Genomic DNA, 24,376 nt, shown 5'->3' on the forward strand with positions numbered 1-24,376 from the left:
AGCTGGGGGTTTCTGTTTTGGAATCTCCACATATGATGTATTATATTATAAATTATATATATATTTAAAATATTGATATTTCAGTATAAATTACATTTGGAAGTTATATTTAAACCTTTTATCATTGGCAATATTAAAATGACTACTGACCGGAGATCAGTTCGTGTGTTTGTGTTCGTGTGTGTGTGTGTGTGTGTGTGAGAGAGAGAGAGAGAGAGAGAGAGAGAAAGGGGCGGAGCTTCACAATCCCTGATCCAAACAGAGTCTCGTCTGATCGAAACACTGCAGACAGAAACACCGAGGACTCGCTTGATTCTGCTGATGAGAACATGAACCTCAGAGAGATCTCCCACAGCCAGATCAGAGCCTTCAAACATTAGACTTCACTAAAGAATAGACCCAGCTCGAGTTCATGGCGTTTCTCGTCAAGAAGAAGAAGTTCAAGTTTCAGACCCTCGTTACTCTGGAGGAGCTGACAGCTGTGCCGTTTGTCAACGGAGTCCTGTTCTGTAAGATCAGACTGCTGGATGGAGGAGATTTCACTGCTTCATCATCCAGGTAAAACACCTCTTCATCTTCCTCATCATCGCAGTATTTGTTTGTAATTTCAGATGCTCTCATAGTGACAGATTGTATTCATGCATCATGTGTTTACATGCTGCTCCGATGTATTTAAGAAATAAATACTTTTATCAACTAAGAATGCATCAAATTGATTTAAAAAAATGTGAACATTTATAATAAAATATAAATGTATTTCAGCTAATGTTTATTTTATTTAAAAAAAATTATAATATCGATTTTAAGTAATTAAAACCTGCAAAAAGTTCTGAAAAGTACCAGGGAACTTTTTCTTTTTAATGTACTTGTTGGTCTGCAGCTTTAAAATACAAAGATACTTGCTTTAAATTGAGCAGGACCTTCTTGCAGAGTTTATTTGAGATTTTATAGTTTTGAGTAATTTCTGAATAAGTATTTTAATAATTTAATTAAAATTAAAATTTTAGACAAAGTTTTTTTTGTTTTTGTTTTGTTTTTGTCTGTTATTAGTTTTGTTTTTACATATAAAATATTTTTTTTTATGTCTGTGGATTTCTCTTCTTCTTTTTCTCTTCACATTTTAGCTTGAGCTTTTTTTGTACTTCCAAGTCAAGCTAAATGAAAATGAGAAAATGTTGCGTTCGCAATTAGTTAAAATATTAAAATAAAATAAATGTTTATTTAATTTCAAGTAGTATTTGTTTTTGTTTATTTACTGTCACTTTTTTTCTTTTTTTTTGGATTTTGGAGTATTTGGTTCTAGAAGATGAATTTATTTATTTATTTATCACATTTCAGATTCTTGTGCCCATTGATCTGGTTGTAAAGTAACACTGCTAGAGTTGTGATTGGTTGCCTGCAGTTGTTATTAATGATCAGTTTCTCAGTTTGAGAGGTTAAATGAGGATGTTGATCATGTGATCAGAGGGAAGTGAAGACAGACTCACACGTACAAGATCACTTCCAGATGCAGTGTCTGTTGAATTGTTGTATTTAGTTTTTGTAGTCTGATACTGCTGTCTGTATGTTTCACTTCATCCATTAAATCGTGTCATTTTGAGCTCCATCATGGATTTGTCTGTGTGATCTAAATCATTCATTTCATTGTTGTCCTTCGTTTTACTCATGACTCAAAAACTGTAGTATTTCAAACAAACTCACTTTACAGAAACACTGAGTTTAGGTTTCCTATAATCAGAGTAAAGTCAACAATGCGTAGTTGTTATTTGAGTGTGATTTACAGCTCAGCTGTTGTTTTCCAGGCTGTCTGGTGTCTTTTCTCCTCTTTGCTCATTACAGTCTGAGAATAACAGGAAAGACTCGCTGTCCTCCACATCAGTTGTTGTTTCAGACAGCAGTTTTTCCATCCGTGCATCCCGGTGTTTCACTGCTGGAGTTTGCAATAACTTTGCAATAACATGCTCTCACAAATAATTTGCAATTAAAGGAACGGTTAAAAAAACAAATGCTGAAAATGTTTCTGTTGGAGTTGTTTCTTCATCAGATTTGGAGAAGTGAAGGATTGCATCTCTTGTTCTGCAGTGAATGGGTGCCGTCAGAATGAGAGCCTGATAAAAACATCACAATAATCCACAGCTCTCCAGTTCATCAGTGAACGTCTGAAGAAGACAAAAGCTACATGTTTTTAAGAAACATCCATCAAGACTGCACAGATCAGACAATGTTTACAAGCCTAAAGTCCAAAAACAGCTCTAAACAAATATTTGGGTGGATTTTGAAGTGAGAGACATCATGAGATCATATTTCATCATATTTTAGCCGAAAGCCACAGTTTACATCTTAAAACATCTTAATATTGGATTTGTTTCTTACAAACACACAGCTTTTGGGTTCTCAAGACAATAACTGATGGATTATTGTGATGTTTTTATCAGCTGTTTGGACTCTCGTTCTGACGGCACCCATTCACTACAGAGCATCCATTCTCCAAATCTGATGAAGAAACAATCTTGAATGGCCTGAGGAGGAGCAAATGTTAATTTTTGGGGTTAACTATTCCTTCAAGGCCAGTTATTTTGATCAGATCATGTTGACAGATCTGTTTTTAAGCTGAACCAGTGCCAGACCACAAGCTTGTAAAGGTCTAATTTATTTCTTTTAAACATTCTCATTCAAGTCACACACGTCTCCCACCCTTCAAACACACACACACACACACACACCTCCCTCAGCACATAAACCGCTTTTGTTTCACTGGAGTCTTGGGCTGGTTTTCAGGAGGAAGTCAAGCTCTTGGACAGACAGAGACGTCAGTGAACGTGAGTGAGAGGAAGGTCACAGATCAGACTGCGGTTGAGTCTTTTGGGTTCATCATCCTGATGTTTGCTTATCTAGATTTTGAGGATTGCAGGATATTGTTGAAATGCAATCAGAAACGGAAAGTTGCTTTTTGTTCTGTAGGAAGTTTGGTGATAGATGTTTGGTTTCGCACGGTTTCAGACAGATGACAAGAACAGGAGGAATGAGGCCATCGCCCGCAGACACAGCAATAAATTAGACGTTTGACACTATTTTATTTCTGGGCGATTTGACTAGTTTCTCTTCATATAATTCATTTCACTTCAGTCTCAGTAAATCAATTTAGAAATCAATGATTTACTCCAGAACGTTTGCAGAAGTGCCTGCATTGCATTTTTCATCAATTAAATTTTTTTTGTAGCAATATATGGAGGTAAAGAATGCTGTTTATTGCAATTAATTATTATATTGGTGCAAATTAATGTAAATGATTAACTATAATCCTTCCTTCTGTCAATTTAGTGAGAAAAGGGTAGAAAACATTCATGGAGCAAAAAAAAAAAATCTAAATATTAGGAAAATCATCTTTAAAGTTGTCCAAATGAGGTTCTTAGCAATGCATATTACTAATCAAATTAACTTTTGATATATTTACGATAGGAAACTGACTGAATATCTTCATGAATCATGATAATCACTTAATATCCTGATGATTTTTGCCTTAAAAGAAAAATCTACTATGCATTGTTGGCTATTGCTGCAATTATCTCTGTGCATCTTAGGGTCACATATGAGAATAAAATAAAGCCTCAATAACTAAAGACTGTTAGTTGCATGAACTAAAAATTAACAAAACATCTCTTTAAAGAAATGGTCAATTATTGCATGCAACACACACACATAAAAACACCTTTGTGTTGCTTTTAATGTTTTGTTAAGATAGTCATGCATGCATATGATTAAATGTTAAAAACGCCTAGTAAAAAACAAAATCAAGGAAGGTTATCTAGACTTGTTCCCACTAAACAGACACAAAGAACATTTGTAGTTAATCATTTTCATTCATTTGCACCAATATAACAATTCATGGCCATAAACAGCAATCTTTCTCTTCATAAACTGCTTCTAAAAACATATCCATGAAATAAATGTCATATAGATGTCATATACTGAAAATAAATGTCTACAGCATAGTTTCAGATGAGATTCTTCAGAACAGTATCAAGAGTGACTCAAAAGAGCTATAAATGTAATCCAAATACTTCCCTGACACACAAATGCAGATTGTTATTTATAAAATGTAGTATTTTCCAATCCATGAACAGTAGTTTGTCATAGGAGGCTGGGTGGGCCGAATCTTCGTTAAGCAGACTTATAATTAGGAGGGTTTGGTCTGCTCTTAAATGAAAAGCATCTCGTTCCTCATACGCCTGTGAGAGCGGCTGATTTAGAAGGTTTGCTAATTTTGTGCATTGACCAAAACACTGAAACAGCTGATGTTTAAAGCAGATTCTTCTCAGTTATGTAACCAACACCTGTCATTCGTAATCATCAGGTTCTGTGCTAAAAGTGTCCAGCTGCACGCCTTATGTTTGATTCACGATTCACCAGCAGAATTAACTCTATTTTCTGCCCATGTTGCATGGATGCTTTTTTAGTTCAAGCAACATAAAAATTGGTCTGTATGACTTATTTTGCATGCATCACCAACAACAACAGAAGTTATATGATTTTTGGATTGACTTGAGAGTGAATAAATGTTGAATTTACTGAAAGAAGTAAATTTTCAGTTCATGCAACCAACATGTTTTGGTTAATGATGGTTTGTTTTACGCTTAAAGTCTTGTAAGCTATTCGTTGTTATCGGCTGACAACTTAGTGCAACTTTAGTTTTGCTCTTTTAGATGACGATGTTATTGGACGTCTTTTCTAAAAAACAGCATAATGGTCTGTAGTTTTAGAGCTGGTCTGCTGTGCTGCTGTTCTTGAAAGGTTAACCATAAAAAGCCCAAACCACTGGGTGTGTGGGTCGCCCCATGCACCAGCCTGTTGCCACATGTTCAGCTGTCCTCTAATTAGTGAAAGCTGTGTGTTTTTCTGCTGGACGTACAGGCTGTAGTTCAGTTTAATCACAGGTTCAGAAATACGAGCTGCTTCTGTCACAGGTACTCGTGATCACAGCGCTTCAAAGATGAACCATTCTGATGAATGAAGTCAAGATGAATAATGCAGAGCTTCCTCTTCAGATTAAATTAGACATGCTGCAATGTTTAAGTTTAACCGTAAATATGTTTTTCAGAAAAGATTTTACAGTGGTGCATCAGCATTGGCTCTTGACTTAATTTAGTCAAATGTTATTACATTTTAAAATAGCTAGACATCTTTTTCAGAAAACACACCAACACATAATCATAATTTTTTTGTCATCATCATTTATGTATGGTTTTGAATTACTCTTGATGAGTTGATTCATCTGAAAAAGGAAGCAGCTTTCCTCAGTTTTGACTCTGTTCGACTAATTTGTGCAACAGTATTGATGATCAAACGCTTTTATGTAGATTCAAAATAATGCTACAGGACAAAAACGGAATTCTGATTTCATTCTTAGAATTGTGAGATATAAACTCAGAATTTTTAAATATATATTTAGTTTTCAAAGAAAAAAAATTGCAACATAGAAAATGCTGTTACCTTTACTATTTTTATTCTGTGGCAGAAACTGAAAAAATTGTAAGATGTGAACATAAAAATCAAAAAAAAAAAAAAAAAAAAAGTTACAATTGTGAGAGATAAAATTAGAATTCACTGAAATAAACGGTAAAAATGTAGAGTTTTTACCTTAACCCAAAATCCAAATGTCAAAATTGCGAGATATAGACTCTAAATGACTTTTATTGTAAGTCGTAAACCAAAAATCCATTAAAAAATAAAAATTGTGAGATAAAACATAAGAATACAAATAAAAAAATGTAATAATTGTGAGATGTTGCCTAAATCAAAATTCCAGCAAAAATGTCAAAATTACGAGATACAAATTCAGAATTCAGAGAAAAACCATTAAAATTGTAAGTCATAAACAAACATTCCAGAAAAAAAAATTTGTGAGATGAAATGTGAGAATTCAAAGAAAAACAGTAACAATTGTGAGATGTTGATGAACCCAAAATCCAGAAATAAATTTAAATTAGCGAGATATAGACTCAGAATTCAGAGGAAAAAATAAAATAAAACTGTAAGTCATAAACCAAAAATGGATGAAAAAATAAAAATTGTGAGATAAAATGTGAGAATTCAGAGAAAAACTGTAAAAAGTTGTTGAATTGGTCTGAATTGATTTAAACAAGCTTCCGTAGATTTCTCAGTGTCTGTGACTCATAAAGCTCATTACGACTCACTCTAGAGCTCCTTGTTTTTCACTGACCATCAGATAGGAACAAATGTGCCGACTGTCTCATTTGCAGAGTGTTTTTTCTCGACTTGCAGGTTCATAACTGCTGATTTGTGAATCTGTGTAAGCAGTTTTTCTGGAAACTGTTGACCGTGAGCAGCTGTCTCTTCCTGACCGAAACAATACTGGACGATAAGACTAAACGATACACGTCCAGCACGCACTGCTTTGGGAACGCTCTTCTTCTCTCTTGCTTTTCCTCATTATTCAGTGTCCACAGGACTTCAGTCCGTCTCATCTGATTACTTCGGCTGTTTACCAGCGACATCAGAGAAGGGCCAAACATCACAAAACAGCAGGAGAAGACGCTTCAGATCGCGTTCAGTCCCTCCGGGGCCAGTCAAATCCCCTGTTGCAATTAAATTTGAACTTTAAAACCTCACAAACTCAAGATCTGCTTGCGTTTTGCACGTATAAGTGATGTTTCCCCAACCCACAAACGCATCTTGTATGCAAAAATGAAAGTTTCAGAGATTCACTCAACCAGCAATCTGTCATATAAATAGCTGACAACAATTATTAAGTGTTTAATACATAAATCTCATTCAGTCTCATTTCGTCTTGCTAAGAAACTGTTGAGTTGATAACAGCACATGTAGTGTTTATTTTGTCATCATCAGTGCATCAGAAACCTTAACTCAACACATCAGCGACTTTATTCGATATTAAAGTGTTAAGACTTGCAGAACTGGATATTTCTGTTCTGCTTTTTAGACTTATATCCGATGTACCCACAACTTATAGTGATTATACATTTAAAGAAATAGTTAAATAAACTTAAACTTAAACTTAAAAAGTTAACTGAAATAAACTAAATGTTAACTGATAAATATAAAAATAAAAAAACATATTTTATTTCAGCTAGTTGTCAAGAAAACTTTCCTTGTTTTAAGTTGAGTTTAACTAGATTTACTATAATTACCAAAACTAAATAAACTTATAAATTATATATATATATATATATATATATATATATATATATATATATATATATATATATATATATATATATATATATATATATATAAATAAATATAATAAGTTTATTTAGTTTTGGTAATTATAGTACATCTAGTTAAACTCAACTATATATAATATAATATAATATAATATAATATAATATAATATAATATAATATAATATAATATAATATAATATAATATAATTAAATATAATATAATATAATATAATATAATATAATAAAAAATGCATTAAAATCCAATTAAAAACACACTAAATAAACTAAAATTAATAAATAAAATTATATATAAAAATAATAATATATATATAAAAATTAAATAAATTAATAAAATGTTAAAAAGATAAAAAATAATAATAATAAATACAAATATAATACAAATCTTACTGAAAAATACATATGCAAAATATATAAAAAATATTATTACTTGTATTATTAAAAAAAATACTATATATATATTAATGACAAAAGCACAAGAAAGTTGCTAAAACGAACTAAAATTCAAGTGAAAACAGAGTATACTAAACTTCCTGGCTGAAACGAGCCGAACCCTCTGTCCGTCTCCCCTTCCGTTATCCTGCGCTGTCATGTGGCCAGAGGCTCAGCGTCCGACAGCAGATAGTAAAGGAAGGTCTGCGATGACGTCAATGTTTGTCCAAGCGCGGTCAGCTCTGACACGGGCCGCCTGGACTCTGACACGGATGGGAGATAAGAATCCTGTTTGAGCGCAGCACATTTCTGCTCGACTGAATCATCTGCAAAAACAGGGCTACACGGATGCAGAAGAGGGTCATGCAGCGACTAGGACTGTCAAAATTGCTGAAAAATCGAAATTTAAATTTTGTGCTTAAATATTATCAATATTATAAAGAAAAATGGATAATATCAGTTTTTGGCTTCTCTCCTGAGGCCACAAGAGGGCTCGTTGAGTGAAATATTACTAATGCACGCTTATTCAAAGCAATAAAATAACACGACTGTCTTTGAAAAAAGTGCATAATTTTTTTTTAAATAAACTAGATATAATTAATTAAATTGCTTAAAGAATTACAAAAAAACAGCAACATGTATGTATGCATGTATAGTTTAATACAAAGGGATGAAAGCCAAGAGTACTTTTTCATTTAAAAAAATTAGATGCAGAAAAAAACGCCGTAAAGTCGTGAGACATGGTTCTTTAAAGTTGAACTTGCATTCGTTTTTTTTCGTGGCTTTATAAACATGCCGCTCTCTTGTGCGAGACGCGAGTGAAACGAGGATAGATTTCCCTCTACAAAATGCAATTAATATCTGTTCTGTTTTGACGTAAATAATATTTTCTCCACATTGGGTTCAACTGGATAGGCTTAAAAAACATTCAAATGCAATTACACTTACATTAAAGGCTGTCTTACGCACAGCTAAAACTCAAATGCAATGTTTTTCCATTCGAATGTGGATTTTTATGTTAAATTCGACTAATTAGGTATTTTTTTGGACAGCACTAACAGCGACAGGCCTCACAAAGCACCGGCTGCATTCAGAAAACATAAGGTACAGGAATGCATGCTTTTATTTTGCAAAGTGGCAGAAGCTGGTGTTGAGCAGTGGTCTGATGTCTGTGGAGCTGTGGTTTGAGCGGCTCATTGTGATCATTGTGTTGGTGTTCGCTGGGGGAGGATCTGTCCTCTTTCAGGGTTTCCTCTCTTTAATGAAGCCTCTCTCTTTTGTTTTGTATTCTGTGTTTTGTTCAGAGCATTCAGCACACTACATCTCCAGAAACCACACACAATCAGACTTACATGAATATTCAGTGCAGAAACTGTATTTGTGTGTGTGTGTGTGTGTGTGTGCGTGTGTGTGTGTGTATACACTCAAAAAAATATTTAACCCCAAAAGTTAAAACTTATTTAATTCAATTAGATGTCAATTTTCCATCCAATGTAATCACATAAATCCAACGCAAAAGTTAATATTTGTTTAAGCTTCACCTTTTCATGTTCAGTTAACGTAAATGAATTAAATACATTTTATGAAAACTGATGAACTGTGATTTAAGCTTGTATAATACATAAACTTTACTCATTTTCAATAACTTACTGTTACTTGCTTTATATAAGCACCTTACATTTTCTTAATTCTATTGAATAAATGGACAAAACATGTTACATTTTCAAACCTTTATTGTTGTAATTGAAAGTGACAAAAGTGAAGTGACATTCAGCCAAGTATGGTGACCCATACTCAGTATTCGTGCTCTGCATTTAACCCATCCGAAATGCACACACACAGAGCAGTGAACACACACACACACACACACACACTGTGAACACACACCCGGAGCAGTGGGCAGCCATTTATGCTGTGGCGCCCGGGGAGCAGCTGGGGGTTCGATGCCTTGCTCAGGGGCACCTAAGTCGTGGTATTGAAGGTGGAGAGAACACTGTACATGCACTCCCCCCACCCACAATTCCTGCTGGCCCAGGACTCAAACTCACAACTTTTCAATTGCCAGTTCGACTCTAACCATTGGGCCGCAACTTCCCTATTTTTATAATTTTAGCTAACTTGGCAGGTCCTCAACCCAACCACAAGCTCCACACTTCACCACAACGGTAACTCGCACAAAATACACCAATATAAAGTCTTTTAAAATGCCCATATAATAGAGCATTAGACATGAAAAAGTCTCCTTATTATCACATTTTACTAAAAACTGCATAAAATAACACTTTATTTCAACATTTTCTCTCCCCATATCCAGTCCTGTGCAAAGCATGATGGGAAGTGTAAAACTTATTTTGAGGTACTTGATTGAAACATGTTCTTTCAAAATGAAAACTTTATATTAAACCAACGAGTCACAGTTTTAAGTCAGTTTAACATGACACAATCATGTTGAACTGAAAAATAGCCAAAATGGCATTAATTCAACATGAATTGTTCAGGTAAAGTGAACAAATGTGAAAAATCATTTTTTTGAGTGTATATACATATATATATATATATATTTTTTTTTGTGTGTAATATTAAGGATTCAGAAAAAAAGTCTCATTAGAATAGCTTAAATGATTAGAAGAAAAAGATAATTTGACCTTTTTAAAGTTAGTTCAGATTTATAAACATCATGAAAAAATCATGGTATTTGTGATATTTCATGCATTCATAATATTTTTTATGATTTTGTATAAAATTTATTAAATATTTATTAAATATGATATACACCCCCCCCCCAAAAAAAGTGTCAAAATCAAAATGTATCAAACTTTGCTGAATGCATTTTTCTGTATTAAAATCAAATTTATTGTTTTACAATTTATTTTATACACAAAACTTGTTTTATATTAATATACACACACAAACAACTTTTTATTGTTTTATAAAATATAAAATATCTAATTATTTATTTTTACATATATTTTAAATAATTTTATCTAATTATTTAAAATTTTAAAAACTACTTTATTTAATTGTTTTTTACACAGTAATAACAATATTTTTTTTTTGTGTGTGTGCAAAATTACGATACACATTAACCGTGCACGTTATTTAAACAATCAAAGCTTGTATTGTTTATCATCTCATCTTTATTACTGATAATAAAGAGTTTTGAATCTCACACACCTGCCGGTCATTTTTCTCTCCCTGCTCCTCACATCTAATGCATATTTATCCCACATGAATCTCGCTCGTGGATCTTTTGTACGCTGTATATTGTCCCGAGTCTCCCAACAATCGGTGCATTCAGGAGCGCTTGATTGGGTTTGCCTTCAGCCGCCGTGGGAGAGAGTCGAGCCGAGGGCATGAGAGGAGAAAGTGCAAGAACGCACAAAGCCTGTTGTGTTGTTGTTTGTGGGAATATTTATTCTAGCGACTGGTGCTTTGAAATCTGATGTTGCATTGGTGGATTGCATTGCAATACTGATACTTGAAGAAAAAGTGCATGCATCTCTTATTTATCTCTCTTTCTCGGTGCATTATGGGTGTCCTCCTTTTCTCTTGTCTCGTTCCGTCAGTGTTACCGTGATTGCGGTTGCTACAGGGATAGAACAAAGTACCATGGCCCCTGGAATGCTGGGAAAGAATGTGTCGGGGGGGAGAGAATGAACCAGACCGGATCTGATAACAACAAGTGCTGGAACAGAAGAAACGTACAAAACTAAACCCTCTGAAGACCCTCGGCGCGTTAATCAGCTGCTTCATGTTACTGCTGCAGATACTAAGGATCTGTGTGTGTGTTTATATCTTAAAATGTAAATGAAATGATGCATGAATAAAGTGAATCTTTTTTATTTCCAATCAGATTGATTTCACTGTTTTTATATTTGGTGACCGTGTATAAAAATGCACTACTGTTTAATGTTTTTGCTCACCAAAGCTGCATTTATTTGATTAAAAATACAGTAGGAAAATAAAAAAATGTGAAAATATTATTACAGTGTGAAATAACAGTTTTCTGCATGAATATATTGTGAAATGTAATTTATTTCTGTGATGCACAGCTGTATTTTCAGCTTCATTCCTCCAGTCTTCAGTGTCAAATAAACACTGACGTTTCAAATAAAAGTGAGTATTTGGCAAAAATAATAAATAGATATAAATGTAATTATTTATAATATAAAATATATACATTTATTACGTAATATATATTTTTTTGTATCATAAAATTATGTATTTTTTTTTAAATTATTTTATACAATTATTTCTGTTGCGTTAAAAGTGTCTGTCGTCTTAAGACCCATTTGACATGCTTTATTAAAACATAAATCCATCTGTATAAGAAGCTAGATTCAATGCACGTTTGACACTAGTTCTGTTATTTCTATTCTAGTTTAAGTTGTTTCTGTTTCCTAAAACACATATTTAAGCATGTCTCTCGAAGCCTCATGGTTTGGCTTTAACTGTATATTATAAAACCAGTGTGTGTTGTGTCCTCATTTAGATGAACGTGTGTGTGTAAGCAAACATGTAAGCAGTTTGTTTTCGTCTGAGAACATGAAACTGAGTCACACACTTATGCCACTCCTCAGTGCGATATGAAGTGTGTGTGTGTGTGAGTGTGAAGAAGGATTAGGAACAGATGCCATTGTTGGCAAAAAGCCACATACACACAATGTTTTGTAGATGGAGTTGGTCCTGATCTCTCGTGTGTGTTTATATCCAGCAAATCCATAATGACATAATGTTTTAAAAGCATTCAACAGTTTTATTTGATCCAGCTGCAAACCTGGATTCCCAGAAACGGCGAGGTTTTTAAGAAGCTCACATTGCTATGGGCTTATTCTGGGTGATTTGTGCTAGTCAGATGCTTGCTGTTTCATTTGTTACACAACTCCGTGGTTTCTTAAGAAAAACTGAAAGTTGTTGTTGGGGTTGTTTTCTCAGTCATATCATTAGACGTATAGATGGTCAGAAGCTCATGAATATATTGAGTACTGTTTGTTCAAGCCTCTCTTTACATTCTCAATGACAATCGTGAGTGTGTGTGAATGTGTTTGTGTGTGTATTTGACTTGACACTTGTGTGTTTGCATAGTAAATGAGCACCAGGTTTGTGAATGTTTGACTTTTGAGCAGTTCCCGTCCCGTTTGTTTGCATGCGGAAGTTTGTGAACCCCTTGCAGAATCTGTGAAAATGAATAATTTTTAACAAAATGAGAGAGATCATACTGTCCTGAGTAAGATATTGTATATAAAAGATGTTTACATTTAGTCAACAACACAAAAAAAGGCTGAAATTATTCAAATAAGCCCATTCAAAAGTTTGTGAACCCTTGGTTTTTAATACAGTATGCTGTTACCTGATGATCCTCGTCTGTCTTTCTGTTTTGTGATGGTTGTGCATGAGTCCCTTGTTTGTTCTGAACAGTTAAACTGAGCAGCGTTCTTCAGAAAAATCTTTAAGCTCCTGCAGATTCTTCAGTTTTCCAGCATCTTTGCATATTTGAACCCTTTCCAGCAGTGACTTTATGATTTTGAGATGCATCTTATCACACTGAGGACATTTGAGGGACTCAAACACAACTATTTAAAAAGATTCAAACATTCACTGATGCTCCAGAAGGAAACAAGATGCATTAAGAGCTGGGGGGTGAAAACTTTTGAACACAATGAAGATAGCCAATTTTTTCCAAAAGTTTTCAACCCCCAGCTCTTAATGCATCTAGTTTCCTTTTGATGCATCAAAAATGACCCAAGCCACTTTTATTAGCCATATCCATTGACAGAAAATGTTAAATTTAAGCTTATTCTATGACACGACTTGACTGTCAGTGTGTTTACTTCAATGCAATCAGTAAAAGACAACAGACATAATCAAATCTGTGATCTGTTATCAATGCAATCAAAAGCTGTAACATTTAACACCAGTGTAGAACAAATATATTACAGAATGAATAGTACAGTAATCAAATTTTCACAGAGTTATGTTAAAAACTTTAACTAGTTATCAGAGGTTGATAGCAATGGTTATTAATGAAAACTACAACAGTATGTGTATTATTGTATGAATAGTAAGCAACTGATAAAATTATCTCATATTGCAATAATTCACATTACTTTTACCTCAGAAAAAGCCAGTGTGCATCTATACTCGATTAGTTAAAAAAATTCCTAAATATTATGCGCAGTGTTATAAAATCATGATAAATGACTTCACCTGATAGTGATGTTTTCATCATCTTGAACTTATACATGATTATATCATTAAGAAGTGCGTATAAAACTGCATTATGCTTATTATCTAAAACTAAAATGAGATTTTTTTTTAATTTGGTGGAAACTGGTTTCAGTGCATGATGTGAATCTCCTTTACATTGTGTCTAAACGCTTCAGAATGGCTCTTGCATGGAAATAAATGAAGGTCTTGATCTTCTCCAGTCGCAAACAGCCTGGAAACGCTTTATTACGTGAGCGGCCATCACAAACAGAGCCACAGCTTGAAGAGTCGATATCACAACCAACATCAACAAATCATCAGCGTTCAGACTGGATCTGTATCTGAAATAACAGTCGTGCATCTTTGTTCTCTCGCTCACAGAGAAGAGGTCCACCAGAACGCCGTTCGCTGGAGGAAGAGGTTCTCCTTTGTGTGCAAAATGAGCGCCAACCCCAACACCGGCGTCCTGGACCCCTGCGTGTGTCGCGTCTCTATCAGGAAGGTGAGAGGAATCCTTCACGCTTCAGTCTCATGATGAAGGGATAAACATCCATGACTGTCCCGTCGCTGAACTTCACACTCTTCCTGTTTTCATTCCAGGAACTCAAAGGAGGAAAAGCTTATTCAAAGGTGAGCGAAATCCTTCCTTACTGTACATTTCTGAATAACATGCAGCAATCTAACATTCACTCAAAGGCTCGAATATTAACTGAACTATTTCAGTTGAACATCAGTTCAAATCTTTTTAATTTTTTTTTTATAAAAGTATAAAATAATAATAATAATAACAATACTTTTTTTTCAAATAAATCAAGAATATAACCAGGATGCATCCAGAGTGATCGTTCTCGAGCAGTAATTCAGTATATTAGAATGATTTCTGAAAGATCATGTGACACTGAAGATGCTTAAAAATTCAGCTTTGATCACTGAAATAAATTACAGTTTAACAGATATTCACATAGAAAACATATATTTGAAATTGCAATAATATTTCACAATATTACCATTTTTAATGTATTTTTAATCAAATAAATGCAGCCTTGGTGAGCTGAAGAAACTTTCAAAAACATTCAAATATATATACTTTTTAAATGCTTGTGCATTTCACTGATTTTATTAGTTGTGTACAATCTTATTAATCCACATAAAATAACAATTTGTTGCATAAAGCTTTGAATATGCACAGGATTGGTCTCTTTCATCGCGAGATGTTATAAAGAGTCGTGTCGCTTATAAATCAAGCCATAAAATAGCAAACTGAATTTATGAAAGACTGGAACTGAATCAGTGGATTCCCAATTTGAGCTATTACTCGCTTCTGCAAATGCTTTGTTTTCTCTTGACATCCTTGCAACACATTAAAATCACTTAAAGCTCATAAAATACATCTAGTCTATAGGTGCTGCTAGGCTTCAATGCATCCTTTACAAGATGTTATTGGAGTCATACATCACATTAACACTTAAAATCATAAAGCTTCACAGTATTATTGTGTACAGGAGGCCCTAACTCATCTCAATATGATGTTGTAAACTCATTTGTCACAAGATTTACACGCTTATTATGAACCCATGAGCATGCATGTGACGCTTATCTTACATAAGCAATGCTTAAAAGAGCATTCAATCTGGTGGACTGACCGGCTGTAACCTTTGAGTGCCCTAGATAGTGCACAGAGACGTGAATGCTTCATTCTTCACCAGTTAGACAACCTTTCCTTGTATTTTGCCCCGCAGCAAAGCTAAGTTTGGATTTCCCTCGATCTAAAAATACTGGTGCTGTGCAGGAGAAGGGCTCTTTAAATAAATGCATCTGGCAGCGGTAGGTGTTCGGGGAAATGAACCCTCGGGGAGACGTGACAATAACTCAACAGGATGTTTAACTAGCAGCTAAATACTAAACATTTACGTGCAACAGGAATGATGCTTCGCTGGGGTCAAAATAGCAAATACTGAATGCACTGGAAGTTGCTTTTTAGTTGAGGAAATGTCTGTTAACTGAAATTAATTGACTTGTAAGAGTGATCAGTTTAGACTTGTATTTTCATGAGACTATGGTTGCACAAAAGAACAGAAAAAAGAAACTGAAAGCAAGCATGCATTCAATTAGTAGCAAAGACATTTATAATGTTGCAAAGTCATTCAATTTTAAATAAACGCTGTACTTAAAAAAAAAAAGTGTTGACAGGAATACAAAAATAATAAATGAATAAACATACGTAAAACAAAAAGATTATATTTTTTTAAAATGAAGCCGACAGGGAGCAAAAGTATAATTTTTTTATAAATAAACAAATAAATAAAACGGAAAATTTAAAGCACTGTAACGCAAGAAAATAACTTAAAATGATAAATAAAATAAAAAAAATAAAATAAAATAAATAAATAAATAAATAAATAGAAAGGATTGATTTGAAATAAAGCCGACGGGGTGAAAATTAGAGACAGTAGACTATTTTAAATCAATAATAGAAAGCAGAATAAATAAATAAATACATAAATATATAAATAAATAAAAGAAACCCAAACTTATGTTTAATTAAAGCACAGAAGAGAAATTATACAAAAAAATATATTTTGAACTTTTTTATTCATCTGTGAATCCTGAAAAATAAAATGTATCACGGTTTCCATAAAAATATTGTGCAGCACAACTGTTTCCAACATTGAGAGTAATAATAAATGTTTCTTGAGCAGTAAATCATCATATTTTCATGATTTCTGAAGATCATGTGACACTGAAGACTGAGTAATGATGCTGAAAATACAGCGGAGCATCACAGAAATAAATACCAACTCATAACATAATCAAATAGAAAGCAGTTATTTTAAATTCTAAAATTATTTCAGATTTTTACTGTATTTTTGATAAAAAAAAAACATAAATTCCTGATGAGCAAAAGAAAGCTCCAGAAGTGGATTATTCTGGGAAAATGTGATTCGTTTTGCGGTGACTGTCATCTGTTTGGACGGATCTGTAGCTCGGTTCAACTTATAATCAAATTAGTTTTGAAAGGCAAAGTTTCAACAAACTGTGTGCTGAGAAAGAGCAGGAGGGAACCGGTCTGATGTGCACCATATGCTCTATACGCTGCCAAACTATAATCAGCACATATTTCACATTTGGCATGGCATGATGGGAATCCTGTGCTTATAAACAAAAGCCAGCGTCAGTGTGTGTGTGTGTGTGTGTGTGTGTGTGTGTGTGATCCCATCAGCTGGGCTTTGCTGATCTGAACATGGCAGAGTTTGCTGGTTCGGGCTCCACCGCGCGCTGCTGTCTGCTGGAGGGATACGACACCAAGAACACACGGCAGGACAACTCCATCCTGAAGGTCAGAGGTCAAACACCAGCTCACATACTGCAGTGCTGGTGTTCTTCCTTTTTTAATTTTTTTTTCTTACCAAACTCATTTATCTAATTTATTAGGAACAGCATTTTCAAGTGAGTGACAAGTTAATTATATAAAATTAATAATAATAATAATTCATTAAAAATAAAACCAAAACAATTTTTTTTTATAAATCATGCCACCTGTTTTGAAATTCGAAAACTTAATTTAAAAAAATAGATGAAATAAATGAAAATGCATAAATAAAACAGAAACTTTAACCAAACAAACAAACAACCAAATAACAAATAAATAAATAAAAATCCAATTGAACAGGGTTCAAATACAAGTGACAAAAGCTAAAAAAAGAAAGAAATGAAATAAAATGTATAAATAAATAGTATATAGAGTAGATAATAGAGTATAAAGAGAAATTCAAGAAAATTATGTAAGACTAATAAATAAAATAAATGCAAAAACAAGGGACAAGAGACAGATATTTGAGAAGGTAATGTAAAATAAACAAACAAATGAAATAAAAGTACGTGCATAATTTTTTTTAATATTTAAATAAAACTTAAACTTAAACGACAGTAGACCGAAATGGATTTACAATGATAAATAAATACATAAAATGTAAATAAATAAATACATAAAAATAATTTAAAATAAATAAGTATAATAGAAACTTATCATTCTTAAAATCAAGCCAAAAGCTCTGCAAAACCAGAGCTGTAGATAGAAAATAAATAGTAAATAAATAAATAATAACTAGATGAAAATAAATAAACACAGAAATGCAAGAAATTAATTATAAACAAACAAATATATATATATATATATATATATATATATATATATATATATATATATATATATATATATATATATATATATATAAATATATAAACTTTTTCAAGAGGACAGGGTCACACATACATGGCACAGTAGACAGAAATACAAGAGAAAGATTTTAAATAAATAAAAGAAAGAAAACAGACATTTTTTTGTTTAATATGAACAAAAAGGAAACATTAACACCCTAGGATTTTTCTAAATATGTGATTTATGTCATTTCTGCTCTCTCCTGCGGGATGATGGTTATGTCACGATCATCTCGCTTAAAAATATTCAGGTGAAGTCTAGGGAACAACTTATGCAAGCATCATTCTTCACAAAAAACTCATCTGTGAAGATCTAACATGTTCTTTCCTGTGATTTTGAAGGTGACCATCGGAATGACCCTCTTATCCGGAGACCCCTGCTTCAAAACGTGAGTTCTGGAGCCCCCTTCAGGCTGATACACGACATTACAACAAACATCATGAGCAATGTGACTGATGAGAGTCTTTCTGTGTTTAACTAGTCCCCCAATCACCGCCAAATGTATCTCTGTGGCCGGCCGAGACCCTTCCCTGCAGCTGGACTGTAAAGGAGAAGGAACCGCTGAGGTTTATCCTCGACTGACTAAACAGAGACCTTCTGTACTCAGCTCTGGTAGAAAAAAAAAGCAACATATTTCACAAAATATCACAGTTCATGTCCATGTTTATGTTCTTTCTGTTTGTTAATTTTCAGTGCAGTATGTCTGTAGTCATTTTACATTTGTTTGGTCTGTTTTTGTTCTTTAGCTTTTCCCGAGGAGGTGGATCAGGGTCAAAGTCCTGATGAATTGTTTCACACGGGACATTCACGCAACTCAAGTTATGCCAGTCAGCAGAGCAAACTATCAGGTGTGTGTGTGTGTGTGTGTGTGTGTGTGTGTTTCCAGAAGAGAGGAAAGCCCAGTGCATTCTGTACATTTTCAGGAAGTGCCTCCACAGCTTCCTGTCTGTATTCCCTGCTGTAGGTGTTGGGAATTTTTGTTTAACACACTGCTACTGACACTTCAGGAGCGCTTCCGGCAAAAACACTTAAAAGACACTTAAAGCTCTTTCACACGACTCTGTGTTTTGCAGGACATTCAGCTGCAGCTTTGTCAAACTATTGCTGCATTACAGTTCATCTCTCTGCGCAATGGTGCATTTTAAGTACATTTTAAGTAATAGATCCAGAGTTGATAAACTAAAACTAAAACCAAAAATTCAAATGAATGAAATGGTAAAATATACGTTAAGTGAATAAGAAATCAATCAATCAAAAAAATTACAATTAAATTAAAATTAATCATTTTATTTCAGCTCATTTTAGTTTAACTTGATGTGCTAAAACAAAAACATATGAAAACGTGTCTATATCTATGTATCTATGAATAAAAATGACAAAAACACAATAGTTTCTAAAACTTCTACTGCAATTAAAAGATCAAAATATTAAATAATATAATACTATGATTTTAAAATATTGCAGTTATTTGTAAAAATAAAAACAAAGAATAATAACATTAAAAAAATACTGAAAACTATAATCGTATCTGAATTATACTAAAATAACATTGATTACATTTTTAAATAATTTTGTTTTAATAAACATGTTTTAAATATTACCGTAATCATGAGATTTTCATATGATATTATTGACTGATGTTTAAAAAATTGTCAAAGTTTTATAAGAAATCAAAACATTTTGTCATGCATATTATATTTTATTGCTTTTTTTGTATGGTTTATTTGCTGTAGGATTTTTCTTCTCTGTTACTCTGTAAATTGTTAACATTTAGGACTTTAATTAAAACAAACGGTCCGGATTTTTTCTCAGGAGATGGTCAAAGTGTTTGATAGTCATTTCATGAAACAAACTTGCATTCATCGACTACTTTGAAATAATTCATAATCATCTGTTTGAAGCTCAAATATATGTTCAAATATATATGATGATGCAAACATCATAAAATCGCTCTTCCGCGAAGCTTCGCTGCTTTTTTTATGTGGAGCATCATGTGTTGCATGATGTTTATTGATCATGCATATGTGTGTGTGTGTGTGTGTGTGTGCTCAGGCTACAGCACCGAACAGTCCTGCTCCTCCAGTCTGTCGGATCTGACCCATCGCAGGAACACATCTACAGGCAGCAGTGTGAGCGCCGACCCCCCGTCTGAGAGTGACACCCGTCCCGAGCGGCCTCCACGACCCCCGCGGCCCATCTTACCCACAAACAGACCGCCACGGTACGGCCATGTTTTGATTAGTAATATGCATTGCTAAGAACTTCATCTGAACAACTTTAAAGATGATTTTCTTAATATTTGGATTTGTTTTGTGTTTCTTCTGCGGGCCTTCGGATGGAGATTTACTGCTGATCACAGAACCGTGCTTCACTGAAAGATACACATGATAACTGTGATTTCATTGTGATTTATGATGCAGCTCTAACAGTTAATGTTTCTGGCATTTCCAGGAGGAAGCAGGATTCGGTGGAGGATCGCCCGACCTGGGTCAACGACACTCGTATCGACGCAGACGACATCGTGGAGAAGATCGTCCAGAGTCAGAACTTCTCTGACATCAGTAACAACGAAGGTGACAATCAAACTTGATCTCATCTGATCCATGAGCAGCGTCTGAACACTGATGTAATGTACGTTTGCGGCAGAAATACTCGCGTCTGCTTGCGTAACTGAATATATAAATTGCATAGATATAATATATAAATAATATAATTAAATAAAATAGATAAATAAAAATAGAAAATATGCAAAATAATTTTTTTAAGTTTTGTTTTGCATTTCCATTATTGATGCAGTTATTTAAATTATAATAAAACTTAAATAACATTATATTTATTTATTTATTTATTATATTATGCTAGTTACTTATTGTATATCAGCAAAAAATAAATGTTATATATTGCAGATAAAATGCAAACTATATATTTATATATATATATATATATAAAATGATGAAAACATGCAATATATATATATATATATATATATATATATATATATATATATATATATATATATATACACACATGCATACACACACACACACACACACACAATATTTTCTTTATTACATTTGAATTAAATGTAATGCACAAGACTTGGCTGAACATCTTTATCATACCTGATATGATCTTGTGGCGACGTCCTGATGTATGTAGTGATGAAATATTGACCTTCCACTTGACAAAATCCACTTTCAATGGAGATGCATTGAGGTCAGTCATCATTCACCTTCTGATCCGTCTGTGTGTGTGTGTGTGTGTGTGTGTTCAGATAGTAACCTGAGACTGTTTGTGAGCAGAGACGGATCGACAGCGCTGAGCGGCATCCAGCTGGGAAACAGGTGATTCCTCACAAACACACAGCACACTACAGCATCAGAGCACACACACACACACACACACACACACACTCACTGATCTCACTGTGTGTTGTGTTACAGGGTCTCTGCAGGAGTTTATGAGCCGGTCGTCATCGAAAGCCATTAGATCACCGCCGTGGTGTTCCTGTTTCGTCACTTCATCATCAATACTGAAGAATCACACAAATCTACTCTTGAATCTGATATTTCATTAACATCTAAATTAGTCCTGATGAAAGTCTCAGTGCCAGACCACTGCGGCGTGTGCTGATGCTGCACAACACAATCGCTTTTCTGATCTGATCTCATTTCTATGGAAGCATGTTTCCGACAGGATAAAAGAAAAGGTAATTGTGGATTTTTATCTCAAAATTCAGACTTCCAAACAGTTCTGAGAAAAATTAGAATTGTAACATTTAAGTTCAAAACGGCGAGATATAATTTCAGAATCGCAAGATATAAACTCACAATTCTGCAATTATAAATGTTTTATTCATTTTTTGTACCATGGTGGATTGCAATTCAGAATCGAGGCGTAAACTCTTTTTTTTTTTTTGCATCTCACAATTATTTTACTTTTTTTCGTCAGATTTGCAAGAAACAAAGCCCTAATTGTGAAATTAAAAAGTAGCAATGTTTTTTAATGTTTTAATTCGATGTTGGAAACAGGCTTCCGTGTGTACCACTGAGTGCAGCTGCACATTGATGTCCTCTGTGTGTGTGTGTGTCTTGTCTTCGTTCACATCTGTAAGTGTACTTGTGTTTCACTGTCGTCCGAGTCTGATGTCATGTTTATTGTTTGCATTGAACACTAAGTTTTGACATGATCGGGCTCATAGGTGGGCTTTTTCTGGAGCACCAGCCGGTCTGAGTGCTGTGAAAGGACCAGAGATGTTCTCTGACCCACAGGACGTCCTGTCTGCTGGCTCTTGTCCTCTCATCTTTAAACTTGTTGCTGTGCAACACTAAACTCCTTCCCTGCAGATTCTAGTGTTATAAAACCAGCTTAATGCACTTTACAAGAGAATCTCTTTACAAGTCGCGGTCACATTAAACCTCAAAATCAACATGAGAAGAAATTCTTTCTTTATAAAGAGATTTTTGAATTTAGGAAAATTTTAAGGAATATTTTACCCCCGAAAATGAAAATTTGCTGAAAATGTGCTCACCCTCATGTCATCCGAGATTAGGATGAGTTTGTTTCTTCATCAGGTTTGGAGAAATTTCGCATTGCATCAGTGTCTCATCAATGGTTGCTCTGCAGTGAATGGGTGCCGTCAGAATAAGAGTCTAAACAGCTGATGAAAACATCACAATAATCATTTGCGTATTTCCATATTCAAGAAACAAACTCATCTACATCTGAGGATGCATACATTTTCAGCAAATTCTCATTTGTTCCTTTAGATTTATATTTTATCATTATGATTTTTTTATTTATTTTAACAATAAAAAACATTTTTTCTAATTCCCATCACTCTGTATTGACATTGATTATTTTTAAGTAATTGCTTTATTTTTATTTTTTCACATTATTATTATTATTATCATTTGTTTCATTTTATTATTATTTTTTAATATTATTATTATTTTGCTAATAAAAAAAAAAATGGGCTAATGTACTTAAATGTTATGAAAAAAATAACAATTTTTAATAAAACTAATAAAATAGTCTTCCTTTTCTCAGTAAATTCTGATTTTGAGATAAAAAATTTGACCTAGACTTTTTTTTTTTTTGGCGACATTTCATGACATTCACCCAAATACTTTTGGGGGTCAAACGGCATACAAAAAAAAAAAAAAAAAAAAAAAAAAAAACAAAAAAAAAAAAATATATATATATATATATATATATATATATATATATATATATATATATATATATATATATACTATATGTCCAGCTGTTGATGTTTAGTGTGACTCTAATGCAGCATCGATGGATGTTTGATTATTCATAAGATCAAAACATCAGGACATTAAAGTTGGTCTTTATCACTAACGTGAATTTATGAAAGTTTTCCAGTACAGAGGAACTCTGATTCCCCAGAACCAGCTGGCTGGTTATTTTTCTTCAGCAAACAATCCCTCAATACAGATTGTGCTAGAGTTTTTCAGAAACACATGCTTCTGCTGCAGATGAAGTGTGTTTTGTGTTTCTCGATAAGCTGTGATCGACTCTTTGGTGCTGCTCATGTGAACCGAGTGCTTGTACCAGTCTGTGACTGCTTTATTCATATATTTCCATTCTCTTTAAGCTTTAAAAAGGAGTTCTCTCATTTCTTGTAATGGGAACGTACTCCAGATTGGCATTAGTTTTAGCGCTTTCTAAATCACAACATCAGCACTAAACACTATGTAGGTTCTCTTTGGATCACTCAAGCAGAATGACGTTCATCTCTTCAGCACCAAACACTGAGATCTTCACTTGTTCTTGAACTTTGGAGTGAGTTAAAGAGTACAAAATGCACAGCCCTTCATATCTCAAATAAGCTAACATTTTAAAGCTGCATTAATGAGATAGACCTACAACTTAAGAAATGTCTGTAATTTCAGTGAAATTCACTTGTGTTTGTATGTAACGCACTGTTTTTGTGAATCTCAAATGTGCTTTTAATAAAGATTAAGAAACTGTGTTGTAGTATTCATCCCGCCCCTGTTAAAGCCATATTTTATTTAACCAGTTAACAAAGATAACCAGTTTATAACAAGCATTTAAAAGTTGTGGTATAGCTAACATTTTTTTAAAGGTTTTTGAAACAAGTCTCTTTTACAGTTAAAAATTACATGATATAATATATAATTTGATTAAAATATAATAGCATAACATAACAATTTTAGCTATGTATTGCAAACTGTATTTACAGTTGGTAAAATTATTGCATTAATCACACTTTAGTTTTTTCTAAAAGCATTAAAATGGTATATATAAA

The 24,376-nt window shown here is 33.5% G+C and overlaps 1 protein-coding gene across 1 annotated transcript; it reads left to right on the forward strand.

Moving 5' to 3' along the window:
- The first annotated feature begins 255 nt into the window (after nt 1–255).
- On the forward strand, nt 256–24,077 carry LOC127963659 (protein FAM102A). Its single transcript, XM_052563679.1, has 11 exons — nt 256–558; nt 14,244–14,364; nt 14,463–14,492; nt 17,083–17,199; nt 18,423–18,469; nt 18,563–18,693; nt 18,828–18,929; nt 20,134–20,302; nt 20,533–20,654; nt 21,356–21,425; nt 21,525–24,077. Exons 1-11 carry the CDS (start codon nt 413–415, stop codon nt 21,568–21,570), a joined length of 1,101 nt encoding a protein of 366 aa, XP_052419639.1. The 5' UTR covers nt 256–412; the 3' UTR covers nt 21,571–24,077.
- The last annotated feature ends 299 nt before the right edge of the window (nt 24,078–24,376 follow it).

Source organism: Carassius gibelio, chromosome B8 (genome assembly GCF_023724105.1).
Source record: "Carassius gibelio isolate Cgi1373 ecotype wild population from Czech Republic chromosome B8, carGib1.2-hapl.c, whole genome shotgun sequence".
Classification (NCBI taxonomy): Eukaryota; Metazoa; Chordata; class Actinopteri; order Cypriniformes; family Cyprinidae; genus Carassius; species Carassius gibelio.